This window comes from Corvus cornix, chromosome 1A (genome assembly GCF_000738735.6).
Source record: "Corvus cornix cornix isolate S_Up_H32 chromosome 1A, ASM73873v5, whole genome shotgun sequence".
In the NCBI taxonomy this organism is placed as follows: domain Eukaryota; kingdom Metazoa; phylum Chordata; class Aves; order Passeriformes; family Corvidae; genus Corvus; species Corvus cornix.
In genome coordinates this window covers 29,723,892-29,742,119 of record NC_047057.1, presented here as the reverse complement: position 1 = coordinate 29,742,119, position 18,228 = coordinate 29,723,892, and the positions used below count along the sequence as shown (strand labels likewise).

At 39.4% G+C, this 18,228-nt stretch overlaps 1 protein-coding gene across 5 annotated transcripts in view; it reads right to left on the bottom strand.

The window, feature by feature from the left end:
- The window catches only part of ANO6 (anoctamin 6), a 67,283-nt gene that overhangs the window by 26,175 nt on the left and 22,880 nt on the right, over positions 1 to 18,228 (bottom strand). For 4 of the 5 annotated variants that reach the window (XM_039570841.1, XM_039570842.1, XM_039570846.1 and 1 more), the window contains exons 2-3: positions 14,860 to 14,936; positions 6,102 to 6,230 (exon numbers count right to left, since the gene is read on the bottom strand). In XM_039570841.1, coding sequence (XP_039426775.1) covers positions 6,102 to 6,230; positions 14,860 to 14,936 — 206 coding nt within the window. The remainder of the gene's footprint in view (positions 1 to 6,101; positions 6,231 to 14,859; positions 14,937 to 18,228) is intronic. The other variant, XM_039570845.1, reaches the window with a different exon arrangement.

Genomic DNA, 18,228 nt, shown 5'->3' with positions numbered 1-18,228 from the left:
TCTCCTTATTCCTTGCTTTTCTCAGCATAAAACCACAAACCCAAACTTTGATAGCACTCTTCATGGAGGGATCTCTCCACATCTCAGTAATTCACTTGGCTGTTGGAGACAGTAAAATGCTCTTTATAATTTTTCATTGTGTATAAATGTGTGTGTAATATAGACATTTATAACGTATACATCTAATTATCTTCATTATACTGAAAGCTCTAACTTAAAATCACAAATGTGAATGAGTGTTTTCCTTGCAGTAATATATTTCCTTGCATTTTCAATATTTCATAGGTAATAGTGCTCTCCAGTCTCCTTTAAAGCTAAAGGTTTTCAGTCACATTGGCTTCTAAGTAAACTATGTAATGATTTCCTCTGCAATTTTTGTTTTATCAAAACTCAACCCTTTTACCAGTTCATTAATATATGTAGAACACAACACACAGGAGTTTGTCACTCTAGTAGTAACTCTTCTGCCATTTCATCCCACCTCTTTGCTTCTTCTGCATTCATGTGGTTCTTTCTGAAGTGAATAATATTCAGTCATGAAAATATTTCAATCTGAGTTCTGCTTTTTTTCAGAAAATAAAACAGGCAGGGGGCTAAATACCTGTTCTTTCTAAATAAAAATCTTTTTGCATCACAAAAATAGATGCAGAGCAATTCTCATTTGTAGAAGTCTAACACTATTTTTAAAAAATCTTGTAATCAGATTCCTTCAACAATTTATTATGGCAAGGAGTTCCCAAAATGAATTTTGCCTTTAAAATCTTAGAGGAATGTTGACAATATGAAGGTATCTAATAATGCATGAATTCAAGTAGCAGGAAACAAAGCCTCTGGGAGGCTTTGCTAATTAGGGGCTTTGCTATTTTATAGAAATGATTGAATTATGCGTATAATGATCTATGGAGGAGCCAGACTTTTACCCAGGGGAGTCTGTAGTGGTTTTGCATTGACTGGGGAATACAGTATATAGATATAATGGTTTATTAGGCTGGAAGGTGGAGACCATCCAAAGTTTATTTTAGTATCTGGCATTTTGCTCAGCTGCCTGCAAGGCTAAGTTGCAATAATAAAGTAATCATGGTAATGCTGCTGATCTAAACCTGACATAGGTTTTGATGATTGAATGGCTATTCAATAGACTAAGACACCACAGGATGCATAATCATATACAGTCTTAAGAAAATGAAAGCAGAATGTAAGTAAATGCCAAGTATTACAGGCATGTGGAAGAGTCAGCTTTTGAGAGCTGCTTTTTCACCACGATGCTTTCAATTTCTGGTGATTCTTGCCAAGTGGAGGAGATTAACAAGATTGTGGGTCTGGAAATTGGTAGCAGACCAGTAGCATTTTTTCCCCTGTGTTTTGTAAATGGTAGGGAAGACGTGCTTTGATTACAGTGACAGAAGAATGTCAACTCATACCTGTGCTAAGTTTCTTTTGTGCAAAGGGAAAAGTTCCCTACAACAATATCCATGTGGCTTCAGGAGAAAAATCCTAGCAAGAAAAGAGAGCTTGAATAGCCTCCTCTGCCTTACCTGACAGTCAACAGACAAATCACAGTCAATAAGAGAAAGAGCATGGAATCCAAAGCCTCCCCTATGGAAATCAGCTGAAGGGAGTGAAGAGGATCATTGTATCAATATTAGCTGCCTCACGGTTTCTTTGATGGTATTTGGAAGCTTTCCTCAAAGTCCCAGCTGTCAGCGTCAGAAAATTAATTGATTGAGCAGCTCTGCTCTGTAAGCTTCTTTCCCTTATGTTTGAAGATGATCATAAAAATGTGAAGCAGAACATACTATAGAGAATAACCCCCAAAAATGCAAACCCAAAGAACTCCAAATACATATTTTCTTGTACACCCTTTGATTTCAAGCCAGCTTCATGGTTTTCTGAAACCTGATCTGTGACCACACAGAACTGGCAATACTGCAGTCTAGCCCTACCCTCAACCATGGCTTCTAGTCACCCTGTTTGGAAAGACCCATTTCTGGTCCTACAAATGTTTGTAGTAACTGCAGAGTAACTCTCTCCTTCTATCTGTCTTCATATTCTTCTGTCATACTTCCTTCCAAAGAAGTAAAATTAAGATTTGTGATTGCCTCAGGAATAGAGGTTTTATTTCAGAGAATTTGTTCTTCAAAACCAAACCATCCAGCTGACATGAAGGCAGGTGTGGGTGCCCTCCTCCCAGTGCCAAAGGTTCCTTCCGTAGTTGTTATCAGACTTCCTGAGTATGTTGGCTGAGTACACCACAGGCATGCAGAACCTGTCATTCTCTACTGCCTCAAATCACTGCAAAAAATGGCACAGAGGTACCCTTTTACCTGTAAACCCAAGTGCTGTTCTCTCACTGCAGCTATGATACATGCTAAGCAGTGAGATAAGTACAATTTGTGTTTGAAAAGTCACCCAAGCTTATTTTTGGTTGTGTTTTTTTTTTTTTTCTTTTTGTGGTTTTATTGTTGTTGGTTATCCAATTTAGACAAGCATAGAGGCAGGAACTGTCCATTGTTTGCTTATGAGAACAAAACTCTCTAGCCCTATTGAAGTTCTCAGTAACACTGTACTTAACCCCAATGAGATGTGTGTAATATTCTCCATGAGTGATAGTTTTCATTCAATTTGGAAAAAAAAAAAAAGAATCTCTGTTTCTGAGAAGTACATATTCCTTCATGGCTGGAAATGAAGGTTTTGCCCGCATTCCAATTTAAATTACTGACAATCTTTCTGTTAATATCTGTTGGGGGGAAAATAGATGGACTAAAATGACACTCTGCATTGATTTAATTTGAATTTACCTTTCTGGCCCTGATCCTTTGACTTTCAACAAGGACCCCAACAGATAAAACTGGCATTTTGGAGCATTCCTGAAAAGATTGGTGATATTCAAATTCTATTCTGATGGTAAGCTATCCTGACAAATAGGGTACATAAATTGTAGATTTTAGAGACATCCTTTGAGCAAGAATTTCAATTGCTTGCAAGGTACAGTTTCAGAAATCTCCTGGCAGTCTCATTTTTGCTAGTGCTTGCAAAATTAATTGTATACCAACTTTAAAAGTTTGGAGTTTGAATTGAGTTGCATATATGAAACTTATCTCCTAACTTTTGAATCTATAAATTACATTAGAAACTTCCATGAGGTTGTCATTTCATTCGTTTGACTTTGTCTCCCCTAAACCAGATTTCAGAAGCAGATGAAAATATGAGAAGTACTGTGGATCTCCAAGAGCTTCATAATCCCATATTTTTATTCCTTCTATCAAATCACATTCATGTTTTTATTCATTTCCTGCTGTTCCCTGAGATATTTTCCCAAGAATATTCCTTATTACTATAAAGTAGTGCTGGACCATTCAGTTACATTTATCCAATTCTTTGGAAAAAGAACAGAAAACCATTCAATTCCAATATAATGATAGTCCCAGGATCTGAGTCTTCTCTAGCTGCAGAAGAACAGGTGGATCTGTGCCCTGTTTCTCTGAATCCAGCAAACTGGATACCAAGGTTGTGGTCTGATTTGCAAATCCTTCTGTCTAAATTCAGTAAGCATTTGGGGACTCCTCCACATTCAGTATTATACAAAACCACCTGCAGCACACAAAACATTTCACTTCAGGAATCTACAGATGTCCACTAACAATTTGAATTCTGAAGTGACTTCCACGTCATGCACTTGGGTGGGGTGCTGCGTGTGTCAGACAGAATTTGTCCCAGTGACAAATCTCTAGATTTCACAGACCTGTAACGTTGCACACAACCAGTGGAACACTTGCTCCTGACCCCAGTGACATGAGGACATCACCCTATGAGAACAGACTTCACTGAATCTCCTATTCTTTAGTAAGCTGGAGTTTCCAAATTCTGTGCACAATAACGCTCTGGATAATAGTTCTGTAAAACTGTCAGGGAAGTCAAAGAAAGAGTAGCATGGGCAAGGAACCTATTCATGCTTAAAGCACCCTGAATTAAACAAGATACTACTTATAAAATTGGGCATTTTCAATTCATCATTGATCAGACAGTGATGTATGCAGTATTTAAAACTGATTGTAAGTGACAATACTCCTTCTTTTGGTTGCATTTCACCACAAGGGTAGAAGTAATTTGCCTCAGAAAAAATTACAACCAAATAAACAACAGCATCAGTAAAGACAAGTTATCAAGTAGGTTTTATGCCAACACTGATGAAATCTGAGTGTATCTTGGGCTGCACCAACCCCACACTGTTTTTGGAACTGTGGTAGGCCAAAATGTTAATTTCCTTCCTGGAATTCTAAGAATGTAAAGCTGCACCATAAATGTCATCTTAATTTCAATCTCAGATATAAGGTACATGTGTACAGTCCCCCTGTTGCTTCAGCTTCTACTTATCCATGGAAATACTGTTTTTGGCTTCCTTCTGACTAATCCATATCACCCCAGTCTCAAGTGTCACTCTCCTGGCCACACTTCTGTCCATACAGGCTTTGTTGGCCACTTTGCTGTCAGGCTGTACAGCTGGCTCTTGTTCAGCTTGCTCTCCATGTAGACCTCCAGGGCCTCTTCCACAGAACTGTTCCCCAGCTGCTTAGTCTTCCCCTTATCTGGTCATCTGTCTAATATGTCCTTGTCCTCGCATTTGTTGTGTGTAGGTAGATTGCTTCCTCTTCCTCAGCACACCACAGAGTCAATGTGGCTGCAGATCTTTGTGGGACTAAGACCTTTGAAAGGAAAGTTTTTTCGCAAGCACCTACCCACATCTCCTGGTCTAACTATTCATGGTTTCATTCTGGCTAATGTCTTAACATTAATGCTGCACTCAAAATACTACCCCATTGCTCACATTTAATTTCCATCACTACTTAGAAAAGATGCTCATTATATTTTTAATATATTTGGGAAATGGCCAAGTATTAAAAACATAAATGTAAAATGCTAATTGATAAAAACAATTCTTTCCAAAGGGGCAGCTTTTTAATCTAATTACTTCTTTCAATTAGTTTTTATTGCTGATCCTGTGATCATGTGTAATACAACATCCACCCACGGCAGGACTCCCTCAAACCCTGCTAACAACATTCCTTATGGCTGTCCTGTTAATGCCAACAACAACACTGTGTAATGAGTATCAACCAACTTAGCTACAGGCTCTTTTACTCCTACTCTTCTATTTCCTAACTGCAAATTAATATTTGTATATGAGTTTCTCTCAGTGATATCTTTGTCCCTGCCTGTCTCTACCAGAGGCTGCTGCTAGAACATGGATTGTTGCTAAATCAGAGAAGGATGTGGGTGGGTGGGGGAGTGCAGATGCCAAGGGAACGACAACCTCCTGGACGCTTATTTCTCAGACAGTTCAGTGGCATGGCTGAGCTTGTTTTCATGACCATGCGTGCCATCATGAAGGTAGTCCTCCAATGGAACTGATGAAATGATTAAAAGATAATAGTTTAAAAAAGTCTATTATTGTGCTTCATTGCTTAGGAGCTACAGAGCTATGGATGCTAAGGAGCATCAAGAAGTCACTGGCTTGAGTCAAAAACTTTTTGCAAGGTCTCTAACAAGGGTGAAAGTGTTGAAGTGTCAAGGGAAAGGATTGTACAGGGAGAAATTCTGGTGGCAGATGTACAATTATTTCCCATAAACAACTTAGTAATCAGAAGTCAGAAGAATGTCAGCAGCTGTGTTCATAACTGTGATCTGGAGCAACTGGTCAGCTGTCTTCTTTGGGTTCCTCTGAATACTTTGATTTTATTACCAAAGTCCATTAGGGGCCTAACTGAATCACTGTAGGTAGAGAAAATTGCCCCGCTGTGAAGATCTTGGTGTCTAATTTTAACCTGACACTGGCATTTTCCTGCTCTCATCTTCTGAAGGGCGGCCTCCCAGGAAGATGCTCTGAGGTCACCAGGCACACTGACAGACATGATGTGCAGTGCTCTGCCCATTTAGACAGCAATCTTCTGGCTCGAGCCCTGTTCCCTGCTCAGTTTGATGGGCTTCAGTCTCCCAGCTCCCCAGAGTACTCTGAGGATGGGGCAAAGCAATTGCTGTTCTGCGAGAGGGCACTTTCCTTTCTATCCTCATCTCTAACACCCAATATATGAAAAATAACTTACCTTTTGCTTTTTACGATTACTCCTCTTATGAGCCATTTTTTTACTTTCATCTTCATACACCAAAACAAAGTCAATTCTTCGCTGCCCATCTTTGAAGAACAAGGAGTCAGGCTTGTCATCAAAATCCACCTGAAAGGCAGGTGGCATAGGTTAATATGAAGATCTTTACTCGCTAGTTCCTTACTTACTTCCTGTTACACAGTGTTTCAGTGAACATAGAAATTCGACATATATCAGTCTTGTGTAAGAGGAAGCCCAAAATGACAAAGTTGCACAGAATAGAATGAAGAAAAAAAAATTATCCAGAGGAATTTGTCAGGTCTCTGCATGACATCAAATCAACAGAACTTTGACCTAATTTTTTTCTTTAAAAATGGTACATTAGCTTTTCATAATGAAAGAAGCATTGGGATGCAGCACCAGTACCAAATATTGCAACTGTCTGGTAATTTGTACGCCATCATGGACATATCATTAGATAGTTTTTCTACAAGATTGTAGTTGCCTGATGGGAGTCTCAGAATTAGTACATTCCCATCTGTTCCCTTACCTGCAGAATTTTAAGCATCTCTGCAATCTCTGCAATTACTAAACAAAACAAAACAAAACAAAAAGCAGCAGTTTCATGCATGCTTATACCTCAACCCACCACTGCCAAGAGAACAAAGAACATGGTCAGACCAGAGACGGGATCTCCAAACAGACACATATTATGCAGATTTATTTCTCATTTTATCTGCAACATCTCAGCAAGCAAAAAACACACTGTTGTGTTCCACACATCCATCATGTTATAATAGATGCCAAAATCAAAAGTTTTAATATATCCATAAGCCATTATCTAGTCCCTGGAGGAAAGTAGGATAGATTGTCATATCCATTAATAACATCTTAATGTGTTATTTCATGCGTGAAATGATACAGACAGATTGGTGACAGGGAAACTTGAATGCTTGAATAATGATTTTGCAATTTCTTAGAGTACTCGGAGGGCAATATCAAACATTAACAACCCCCTCCTTTCAGGTAATATACAGCTGTAATGTTATCAGAATCATGCTAGGTGATGAGCACCAACCTCGCAGGTACTTGGCCAAATGGGTCCACACTGTTAATGGAGGCAGTGCTACTGAAGTTGACAGATACCAAACCCCTGAAGTGGCACTCAGAATGGCATTAGGGACAATAAGATCTCCAAAGCTGGCAAGGCTCCCACACAGAACTGCAGAGGAGCCTTGGCCTCCAGCTGACTGGGCATGGAGGGTAGCCAAAACAGGATCAGGTCAAGGAAAATGAGACAGACTAATCTCTTGCATTTGATGTGGATGGATGTAGAAAAGATTCCCAGATGTCCCATCCCTGGAATTTCCCTGTCAGTTCAGACCAAATTTTGTAAGACATGTCAGATCAGGTTTTGGAGTTCTGGGATGTCTGGTCCACAGAAAGGCCATGGAAATGTGGTTATGGTGTAAGAAACCCCTGAAGTGCAGACTGAAATGGTTATTCTTCAACTGTGAAGAACTGAGAAGAATGTCAGCCTTCAGTCGGGAGCACCCAAGTCCCAGGGAGCATACAGTGTTTTAGGAACCACGTGTCAGTTTTTCCAAAACAAACTTTCTCATGGTTTTTTTCCAAAACCTCTCCCTGTAGATTATTTTGTTACTGTGTATTGGCTGAACCAAAACAGGCAACCAAGATGTCTCCCCATAATTATGACAAAATTTCCATATTTTAAATAAACTCAAGGGAGTTTAAACTCACCTTTTTTTTACGTTGCATATGCAAAGGCTAGGACCTGCTGCAAAGAGGTCCTGTTGACTTAGTTGCTTCAAAAGTTGGAGCAGATTCTTGAATAGAACAGTTTTCTTTGAATGCCACCTGCGTGCCGGGGTTTGTGACCAACCTGACAGCAAGCAGCTGCTGACACGCACACATACACAAATATATATATATACTGACATATGGCCAGTAGACACACATTCTGTATGTTAGTTTCACAGCCTGGGCTACAATTTAGAGGCTACCTAGGCAGCCACCAAATCAACATACAATTGCATACTGTGAATAAAGTTTTAGGAAAAAAAATGCATTCAGTTTCCAGATGACATCACCAGACCACAATGACACTGAGTATCTCTATCAGCCAAAGCAAGTCACAGGTGTGAACTTCTAAATTCATGAGAGATGAAGTTGGCATAGCTCCATCAAGAAATCAGAATTGGCCCTGACAAGCTTTCCTCCTGCTGAGGACTAGTCATGGGTGTAAAACACAGCCCTGCTGCTATCATTTCCAGTCTCATTTAAAACATAACCACGATGATTTAATGTTGACAAGATTCCCTATTGGGAGGAAAACACCAACAACAGCCAACAGCCCCTGTTGGGAGACAGCTTGAGAGGTGCTGGAGCAGCAGCAGAAGGGAGGTGTGGAGCACGGAGCCCAGCAGGCACAGAGCCTGGCCTGGGAGCTGCTGCTCTCTTCTGGGAGCCAGCGGGCTCTGTCATGTCACAAGCTACAATGGCTTCGTGTTGCAATGCTGGAAACACAGAGACCAAGTCTTGTGGTAATGAATACCAGGGGGAAGGGTTGCCACTACGTAAACCACAAGTTTTTTTAATTGGGCTTTTTCCTCTTTGGAATCTTAGAAACATCATTATAACTTCTGCTTAAAAACACACTGTTTAGTTGTGAAAGTGAAGGACTTGAAAGCATAAAAGTAGTAATAGCTTTAACTCTTCTTCCCTACAGCTTTTAGCACTTTTTCTGATATGACCTGTTCTCAGGATAGAGAAGACAGACATGGGAAAGAGCAAACATCAAATCAAGTTTTAATACAAGATGATTTGATCATAAGTCATGCTTGCATAATTTCACTGAATAATTTTCCTTTAAATGTAGTACTTTTAAGCTTAAAAAAGCTATGATAACTGGATTACCAATAATAATTTATTATATTAAAAACTATATATATTACAATAGTTATAAAATATTTATAAAATAAAATCTGCCTGTTAACCAGCATTCTGATGAATTTACTTACATATGTGTTGTCATTCACAGGTGTGTATAACTGTTACTGTATACATACACCTTTCTCTCTCTCTCTCACACACACACTATGCACATATAAATTGAATATAGCTGAAAGATTAATAAATATTGGACTGCATGAATCCAGATACACAGAAGTTCATACCTATGCAGCTAACTTCTTACATGTAATCTCCACTGCTTTTAATCACAAGGGCGCTGTTCAGGTGACCTTTCCATTGACACTTTATATATCAATAAGATAATAAAGAATTAACTCATTAAGCCTGAATCCTTAAGAGATCAAGACCTACACAAATAGATTGTTACGTAGCATTAAATATTGCTCAATTAAAATTAAGAAGTAAAATGCAAAAGAGAAGTAATAGCCAAGTTTCCAACAGCCACATTAACTAACGTGGTGTATTTTGTAATCCCTACTGGATAGCTGGTAATGAAAAATCATATATTATTCAACATAACTACCCAGGGAAAAACACGACTGGAAACCAAAAAGATGTGGTATACTTTGAAGTTAGCAATTCCTTTGAGACAAGGTTTGTTTTGGTTTTTTTTTAATATGTAATATTATTTGACAGTTTTACAAATGTTACTATCATACCAATGCACACAGGCTTGCGTGCATAGACACATAAATTAACGGGGCTGAAATTTCAATACATAATTTTTTAAAGTATCAGTAGCAAATGATAACCCCAAATAATGAACAGGCCCATTGATACCTCTTTGTTTTGGAAGAAATGAACACAGGTCTATTTACTGCACTATCTAATTTTTTTAGCCTTGGCATAATCACATTTTTAAGTACTGATGAGGCAATCAGTTGCGCACTCTAATGTTTTAATAATACCCTAATGAACAGCAGGTTAATATTGATTAACACCATTAATAAATAAAAATTATAATATATATAGCTGTGAAATACTAATTATACTTAGCACATAATCTGCAGCCTTTCATAACTCTCCAAGTGCTGCACAACCAACTGCTTGCCTACCGGTGGGAAACAGGGAACTATTAGTTGCTTTATTAACAGAAGGAATTTCAGGGAGAGAAGGACCTGGCCATGAATAAAGTTTTTTGCAATGCTGAGGTTACACTTACATGGGCTAGCCTAGAGGCAGCATGGCTACATCCATGTGGTGTACCTCTGTGTTTCAGTTCAGAACAGGTCAGATCAGGTGAGCACCAGAGGCTCTTCACTCCAGGGAACGAGACTGGAGGAGCCTGCGGTAACAAAAAGCCCAGAAATGTCTGTAATGCAGACACCACCTCCTCAGCACCAAATGCCTTTTTCATAGAAAAACTGCTCAGGCCTTCACTGCCAGCAGATGTACACACGGGCTGTGGAATCCTGCAGGAGCTGGGAAGTGCTGCACTTATGTAGTCACACTGAAGGTGCTGGTCATAAGCAGTCCTCTGCCATGCACTCCCCTTCCTTTACACACAGTATCTTCCTATTCCCTGAGCGTGTCCCCCTGTGGCCACCTCGGCAGAGGAATAAGGAGCTTCCTGCACTCTGGTAATCCAGCACAAGCCATCACCAGCCAACTGCACTGGCTCTCCCAGGCCCTGGGACACAGCAGCACTTCGAAAAGAGTCAAGAGGGACACAGAGATAAGCTTGCCCCAGCACACAAGGCTGAGGGAACTGGTTTGGCTTCAAATGCCCACATCATGGAGGGCCCCCTCAACCCCTTGATTCAGAGCTCCTCAATAGGGAGACTTCTGTGTGCCCCTCCACACATATAACCAGGCTTGCTGGTGTCCAAAGGGAGCTGCTGTGTCTCACTCTTGAGAGCTGCTCCTGTAGTCATGGCTACATGTGATGTCTGCAGTAGATTAAAGGAGAACACGCAGGCAGAAAGCTCCTTCAACAACAGCAATGTTCCAGGGAGGAAAAATGGTTGCATTGCCAAGAAACCTGCCTCACTTTTCCAGGCTTCACTAGGCATGATATAGTTAAGCATTCAGTGCTGATAATGGTGGGAAGGGCAGCACTGAGACAAGCACGAAGAAAAATATGTGTGCAGGAATTGCAGCTATTTATTGTTTACTATACTCTGAACAAGCACAGTATTGTAAACTGGATTTTTAAAATAACAAGAGATTCTGCAGGAATGGTTTATTTAACTGGAAAGATAAAAGTGCTTTATTTTGCCTGCAAGAGCCTTTGGTGTGACTGTCAATAGCACCAAATGTAATCATTACTGGAGGGATAAACTTCTTGTCTGCAACCTCACATAATTTTCAGATCTGCTTCAAAATATCTTCCTGCAGCATGCCAGGGAATAAATCAGTACTGGGAAAGAAGAGAGCAGAGCAGAGCTTGTGTAACATTGCCTCTGCTGATAGGTACCTGCAAAAAATCCTCCCACTGGGGCACAGAGACAGGCACATGGGGGATTTGCAGGTTGCACTTCAGATGTGGGTTTTACAAAGGGGAAAATTTCAGAGTGCCTAATTAGGAGCACAGTTATTTCTCTCTACCTGCCTCAGGAAACTTTAAAACAAGGAAATAAAAAGAAAACAAACTGTATTACCGGGGTATCAGGAAACATAATTATTTATAAAGGACTTTGAGATCATCTGAAGAAAATGTTACAGAAATAACAAGTTCTTCTTACTCTCACAGCCATTTAAAAAGACTTTTTATTGCTTTAGGTTCTGAGCAACCAGTAGAGACAACTTTCTGACATTAAGACCAACACAAGCATTTATTTCTGGATGATATTTATATATATAATATATAAGATAGTACTGGAAGATGTAAGTTTATTTGCATATTGCATAATAATGTTGGTCTGTCTCCAGAGGGCCATAAAACTGTTGTGCCTTTAACATTTTCCTGTATTACTCATATTTGTTAATAACAACAGAGGACTGTTTCAGTTCTCTTTTTACCAATAATGCGAATATTAGCAAGTACTTAATCAGAAAAAGGGATTTTTTTTACTTTTCTCAACATACAAAGGAATTTTAGCTACGTAACAAACTGAAATAAACGGAGACTAAAGACAAGTAGAAAAAATACGGGGTGTCATTACAGTCATGCGTTTCTGTCAGCAGAAAGCAGCTGGTAACTGGCCAGGCATTGGGATGCCTTGTCCCCTGAGCTAAGTTTGGACCAGACACCCACTTGACTTCCTGTCTGAGCGTCAGGTCGCTGCTGGCTGCAGGAGGAATTCCAGTCACTCCTGATTAGAGAGAGACCAAACGGCCTCACTTTTAAAGAAAATGAAGAAAGTGCTCACTGAAAACCTGCTTTTCAGCAACTCCCGTCTTTCTTGGGATGTAAGAGCTAGGAAATTCACTCTTTTAACTTCCCAGAAGCCTTCTTGCTGAAGAAATTTTATGTGAGGGGCAGCAGTAATAGAAAGTTTGAAGAAGTTAACCTCCTCTCTGCAGATATTCGCTCTCAAAAAAACCTTATTGTTACATGCAAATTCAAATTATCTACCAATAAAGCAGATAAGCTGCAAAATGAAACATGAGCTGGAAAAAGCTTGAATTAATGCTGTCTGTGCAGTTTTGTCTTCCTTGTACAAGTTGTGTATGATACATGATTAAATTGTAGCATCACATGCCATATTTCTATGCTCCTTGTAGTTATGGAATACTCCTTATCATCTTCTTTATTTAATGTCTTTTTTTGTTTCCTTGGTGGGTTTTTTTTGTTTGTTTGTTTGTTTTTTTTTTCTTGTCACACCTCATCTAAATAGCTCAAAAGCTTAAAATAGGGATTTCCTTCTGACTATGCCTTTGGTATTCTCCTCATAGAATCTCGATGTTCTGCAAATCTTGTGAAATTTAATTTTAAAAGATCCCCCAGGAGAGAAAGTAATGGTATAACTCTGATTTTAATGGTGATCACATAAGGCATCTAAACATCTATGCCAAAACCTGTTCACTGTCTCCTAATTTGGAGTTACAGCTTTATACATCAGGACAGCGACATCTTTTCAGAGAGCTCAGCAATTGTCTCTATTCAAAGAGCAATAGAAGGTCCATATGTCACTGTCCTGAGCTAATGCAAACAGTGTCATGGATGTTCTCCTTTGGCACTCAGGGGAAAAAAAAAGCTTGCTGTCACTTTACAAGTCTTGCACAGAAATCCTATAGCACGGGTTGTCCAATTATCTAGGACCAAACTCAGTTTTTCTAGTGGTAAGAGCCTTTCATTCCTTTGCAGCAATTTCCTGCCACATTTAAAGCTTGCTGAACTACCACAAACAATACCCTCACAGATTTTGTGCTTTTTGGAGATAATTGTCCTATTCATGTGCCAAATGAGGCAGGGATCTTGTGGCGAACTCAGCATATGATCCTGCAGTTATAGAAAGCACCATAAGAAGAACAGGACTGCTTCTATTAGCCAATAATTTACTTAGTTTTGACTGCTCAGAACAACTTGCAAAATCAAATCAAATTTCCAGAACACTTCCAACTGCAATGCATAATCTAAGTTTAGACAAAAAGACGCAGTACTTCCTTCTATTCAACCATTCCAGGTTAGGCTTCCTCTTCAGTTTCTGTTTCTAGATACAGTTAGCCCTAATTCATTTAGCAGGGAGGTTCAGTAGATCTCAATTTTATCTTTCTGGCTCCTCCAACCCGCTGAAATATCTAGTGATCAACAAGGAGGACTTGACACAGAAGGAGTAGGGCAAAGATGCTGCCAAAACTGAGAAGAAACTACAATTGCTGGTAAACATGAGTAACCAAAAATAAAAATTTATTCTGACCATCTATTTTCAGAAGAAATAAAAATAAATTCTACCAAGACTACTCAGAGGAAACTGCTCTAACTACAAGGCATATGACATTCCAGCTATTTTGATGCTATTTCACTTCACAGAAATACATAAAAATATTCAATGAACCACAAGGAGACTCCAAGAAGGGTTTCTATAACACCCAAGTCTTGGCACTCAGTTGGGAGATGGAAGCTCTTGGTTGCACCTCATGCTTCAAAAGTGTTTAAACAGCTTCAAATGAACACCCTTCTGCAAAACACAGGGGCAGGGGAGGTGAGGGTGTCTCCCTCCCAGAAGAAAACTCATTTCCGGTTACTTTGGGTATTGGTTTCCTATGAGATCTGAGACAGGCGTTCTTGAGCTAGAGCCAGCAGCCCATTAGCTGCAGAAAATCTTAGGTGAGATGGGAACCTTGAACTTTGGACAAAGGGAACAGACACCTCTAGGTCTTTTTCCTTCTTGTCAGTTCAGTCTCTGGAGTAAGGAATTTCTTGGTGTCTCCAAGCTTTCTGTAAAAATGAATCCTGAACTCACACGTCAGTGTACTAATACTTGGGTGTATATGAATTTACAGGTATGTGTATTTATGTGTAGGGTGTGTTCAGAACTAATTATTCTTGTACACACACAGAGAAGTCCTATACATTTGTGAACAAAATTACATAGAGAGGGGAGGTCTATGTGTTTGTATCAGTTCATAGTGAGTTTGTATTGGTCACTTGTAACTGAGTCGAGTGCCTGTGACAACCTGCGCTTTCAGATCTGAGTCAATGACTTCAGGTACTTTTAGGGAAATGGGGATAACAGCAACTCAGATTTAATCACACAGATGAACTGCATGTGCTGCAAATGCAAAGGAATGCTAGTCTTCTGGAGCAGCTACTGGGCTGTTGCATATCTACAAGAGAAAATTTTACAGGTAGTCACAGTTAAAGTAAACAGGTACCCACCCATTCAGGAGTATGAAGGCTTTGCTGCTCCGGCACAGTTCCGTAAGTAGGAATAATCACCTGGTTCAGTTCCAAGACTAAAATGAAACATAAAAATTAAAACAATTTAGCATTTTTTGTGGTATGGGTTTTTTATGGGGTTATTGTTTTTATTTTTTTTAATTAATTCTTTGTGGAGAAGCCAATTTTTTGCATGTATTTAGTGTCTCAGAAATGGAACAATTGTGTCTCGCACTTCAGCTACAATCAGCAGGTGGCAAGAGAGTGAAACAGCAGGATGACAAGGTAATGCTAGGAGAGCATTCTGATGGTGATGCATCCCTACAGTGATGCAAACAGCATCCCTTTACTAGTATTTTTCTAGTTATTTAGTGTTTCAGAAACTCTATGGACATTGAGGCAGAAGTTCATTTTTCAATGAATAAAGGTACCAGAACTGGCTCCAGCCACACAAATAATCCTGGCTCATGCTGGCTGTACTTGTCAGGCAAGAACAAACGACAGTAGCAAATTCTTCACAAGGCTTGGAATGGGTGTCATACAGGCAGGGATACTGTAACACTCTCTCAATAACACATAACCTAAAAACACAACTACTACTTCAGTGTGTATTGATGCCTCAGCTACTCCTCACCCATTTCAACACCTGTTAAAAATGCACAACCTGTGAACTGAGTTGGTTTCCTGAAAATACAACATAAACTAAAAATGACCTTGTCAAATATGGTACTGCATGAAGCCATTATCAAGCACACTGGGAATACTGGCTACCAAATCAAGCACCAGACAACACATAAGTTCATCCTAATAAAGCTACTGGAAATAAGTTACAGAAGCTCTACAATTGCTGCAAGGTATTTGGTTTTGTTTCTCCACAACTATTTTTGTGTCTTAAGAAGAAGTCAGATAACATCCTGAGGCTGAAGATAACATCAAGTAGCCGAAGGGAGCAGGCTGCTTCCTGTCTATGCATGGCAGGCAGATGGATCCCATCTGTTATTTTTAGATCCTTAAAGCTGAGACGTATCTTAGTTAAGTCTGTCCTGCACTGAGGAAGGGTCATGGATAACACAGGTACCTAAATGCCAGTGTTGCATGAAAAGGATAGCCTCAGCCTACCAACAAATACTATAATACTAAAAGAAGATCTCCAAACTCTAAAACAATCTAATCTATAGCACTTTTAGAATAGCTAAACACCCATTAGATACAAAGCCAGGATGAACACAACTGATATGCCTGGGGTTTTTTTTTTGGTTTAGTTTAGCTTTTATTTGTTTGGGTTTGGGGGTTTTTTTGGCTTAAAAACTTCATTACTAAATGACCAAATTTTCAAGACATTTTAAGAAGCTTTTTTTTTTCACTGATGATGCTCATTTATCCCAGCTGAAGATACATCAAAACAGTTAGAGCACAACAAGATTACAAATCAATAGAACTCTCTCATGGCCTCTAAGCAGAAAACTCTAGTTTAAATACTCTTTCATATAGTTTGGTCGGGATTAGTTCCAGGTGGTGTTGTCAGTTTCCATATCTCTGCTCTGGTGATAGTATATGCTCCAGGGAGAAGAAGCAAGTCCATTAATCTTTTCTGAAATATTAGAGTCATAACCCAAAGGTTTGAAATAAAAAAAAGCTGAATAATCAAGATCTGTGAGCTCTCAAAACCATTAAGATCTTCAGAAACATTTCCCAGCATTTGAAAAAAAGAGACAAAATGTGGACTAGTGCAGCATTCAAACATCACATGGTGAGACAGTAACAGGAGGACTCAGAAAACACAAGCACCTCTCAGCAGCTACTGAAAAATTGCTGAACATGTGCATCATTATGGTTTAATGGATTCAGCTTAGACTAGGATGAGAAGAGGAAATAGATATTCTCAACGGTAGTGAAATGGACATCTCACTACATTTCCTTCATTCTTTATTCTCTGTCTGGACACAAAGATACCCAGATATGAAGTATTTCTGAAAACCCAGAAGAAGGAATGTTTCTGCCCACATGTAACAGGTAGAGGGTATTAGAAATATGAGCATCTTGCTTTGAAATACAAACATTTACTCTGAAACTCTGTGTGCCATTACACAAAACATGCAGGTGTGGACACAGACATGAAGACTTTCAGCCCCTGAACTGCAGAATCAGGAGTTGAAGTGGCCTTTTTGCTAAGTAACCACATCCCCATCATCAGTCCTGTCTAGAAAACCCTTCAGATAGAATTGAAGGTGGAAACATGGCATTCACAGGAAGAACTCCAGTTCTCCCAAATCCTGATGGATGTGGGGCTGGTCAGAAATGCCCTTGTGAAATTTGTATGTGAGTACAATTTGCTTCTGCATCAGCATCTCTGGCCAGAAAACCTTCCTCCTGATAGAGTGAATACCATGGAAACTTTATAATTGTATCAATATTTAGCATCTTAACACATTTGTACTAGAAATAACGCTCAGTAGAGTCCCTGGGTCATTGTCCCTATGGAAAAACTTATGTAAAAGTGACCTGCCACTCTCACCTCTTACGAGACAATAGCCCAGAACTTGTCTCAATTAATTACAGATTAATGTTCATGTGAGTCCAAAAATACAAGCCTTGACACTACCTGAATGTGTACTTCGATAAGATTTGTTCTAACAGTGGTTTTCAAGGGCAGCTGTGCCAGTTTGTGTAGTTTTCATCTGGAAGAGACCATTCTAGTCTCTCAGAAATACGAAAACAGTACCTGCAAAAACTCAGCTTTGCCAGAAAAATTATACCCCCAAAATCACTTAATTTATTTCTCCTACCTCCCTCCAGCATTATGGTAAAGTCAGTTTTAGGTATGGAGGACAACAAAAAATTGCAGCACAGAAGTTTGGTGCTAGACACTACGAAAAACTTCCTAACAGCAAGAACAGTAGAAGAGAGTTCCTGGGAAGGCAGATGAGGTCATGTGATGTCTTCAACATCCAAGATTATTTAGTACAGACAAATTAAGTACCCTGGAACAATTTAGGCCATGTTGAATCTGGCATCAGCTTTATGAGGCTGGCCTAGCTGAGCTTTTGATGTCCTTCCCCAGACCCAGTTTCCTCTAAGTCTGATCACAGTGTTCTCATAGTTATGCCTAAAGGCTACTGTGCTGAGATTTTACATTAACATAATAGTTCTGCTTACTTATATCTTCTTCAGAAATGTTATCACTCCTGTTAATATTTGAATCACAGTACATCAAGGCTAGATGTTTGTGTTCTCTCACCCAGCCAAGTAAAGCAAAGAAGGTGCAAAGGAACAAAGAAATCTACTTTGTGCCAGCATACTCTGATTTTAATTGACAGATACATCAAGTTCTGTCTTCAAGCAAGCCAGGCAACATATGCTTTTTTCAGA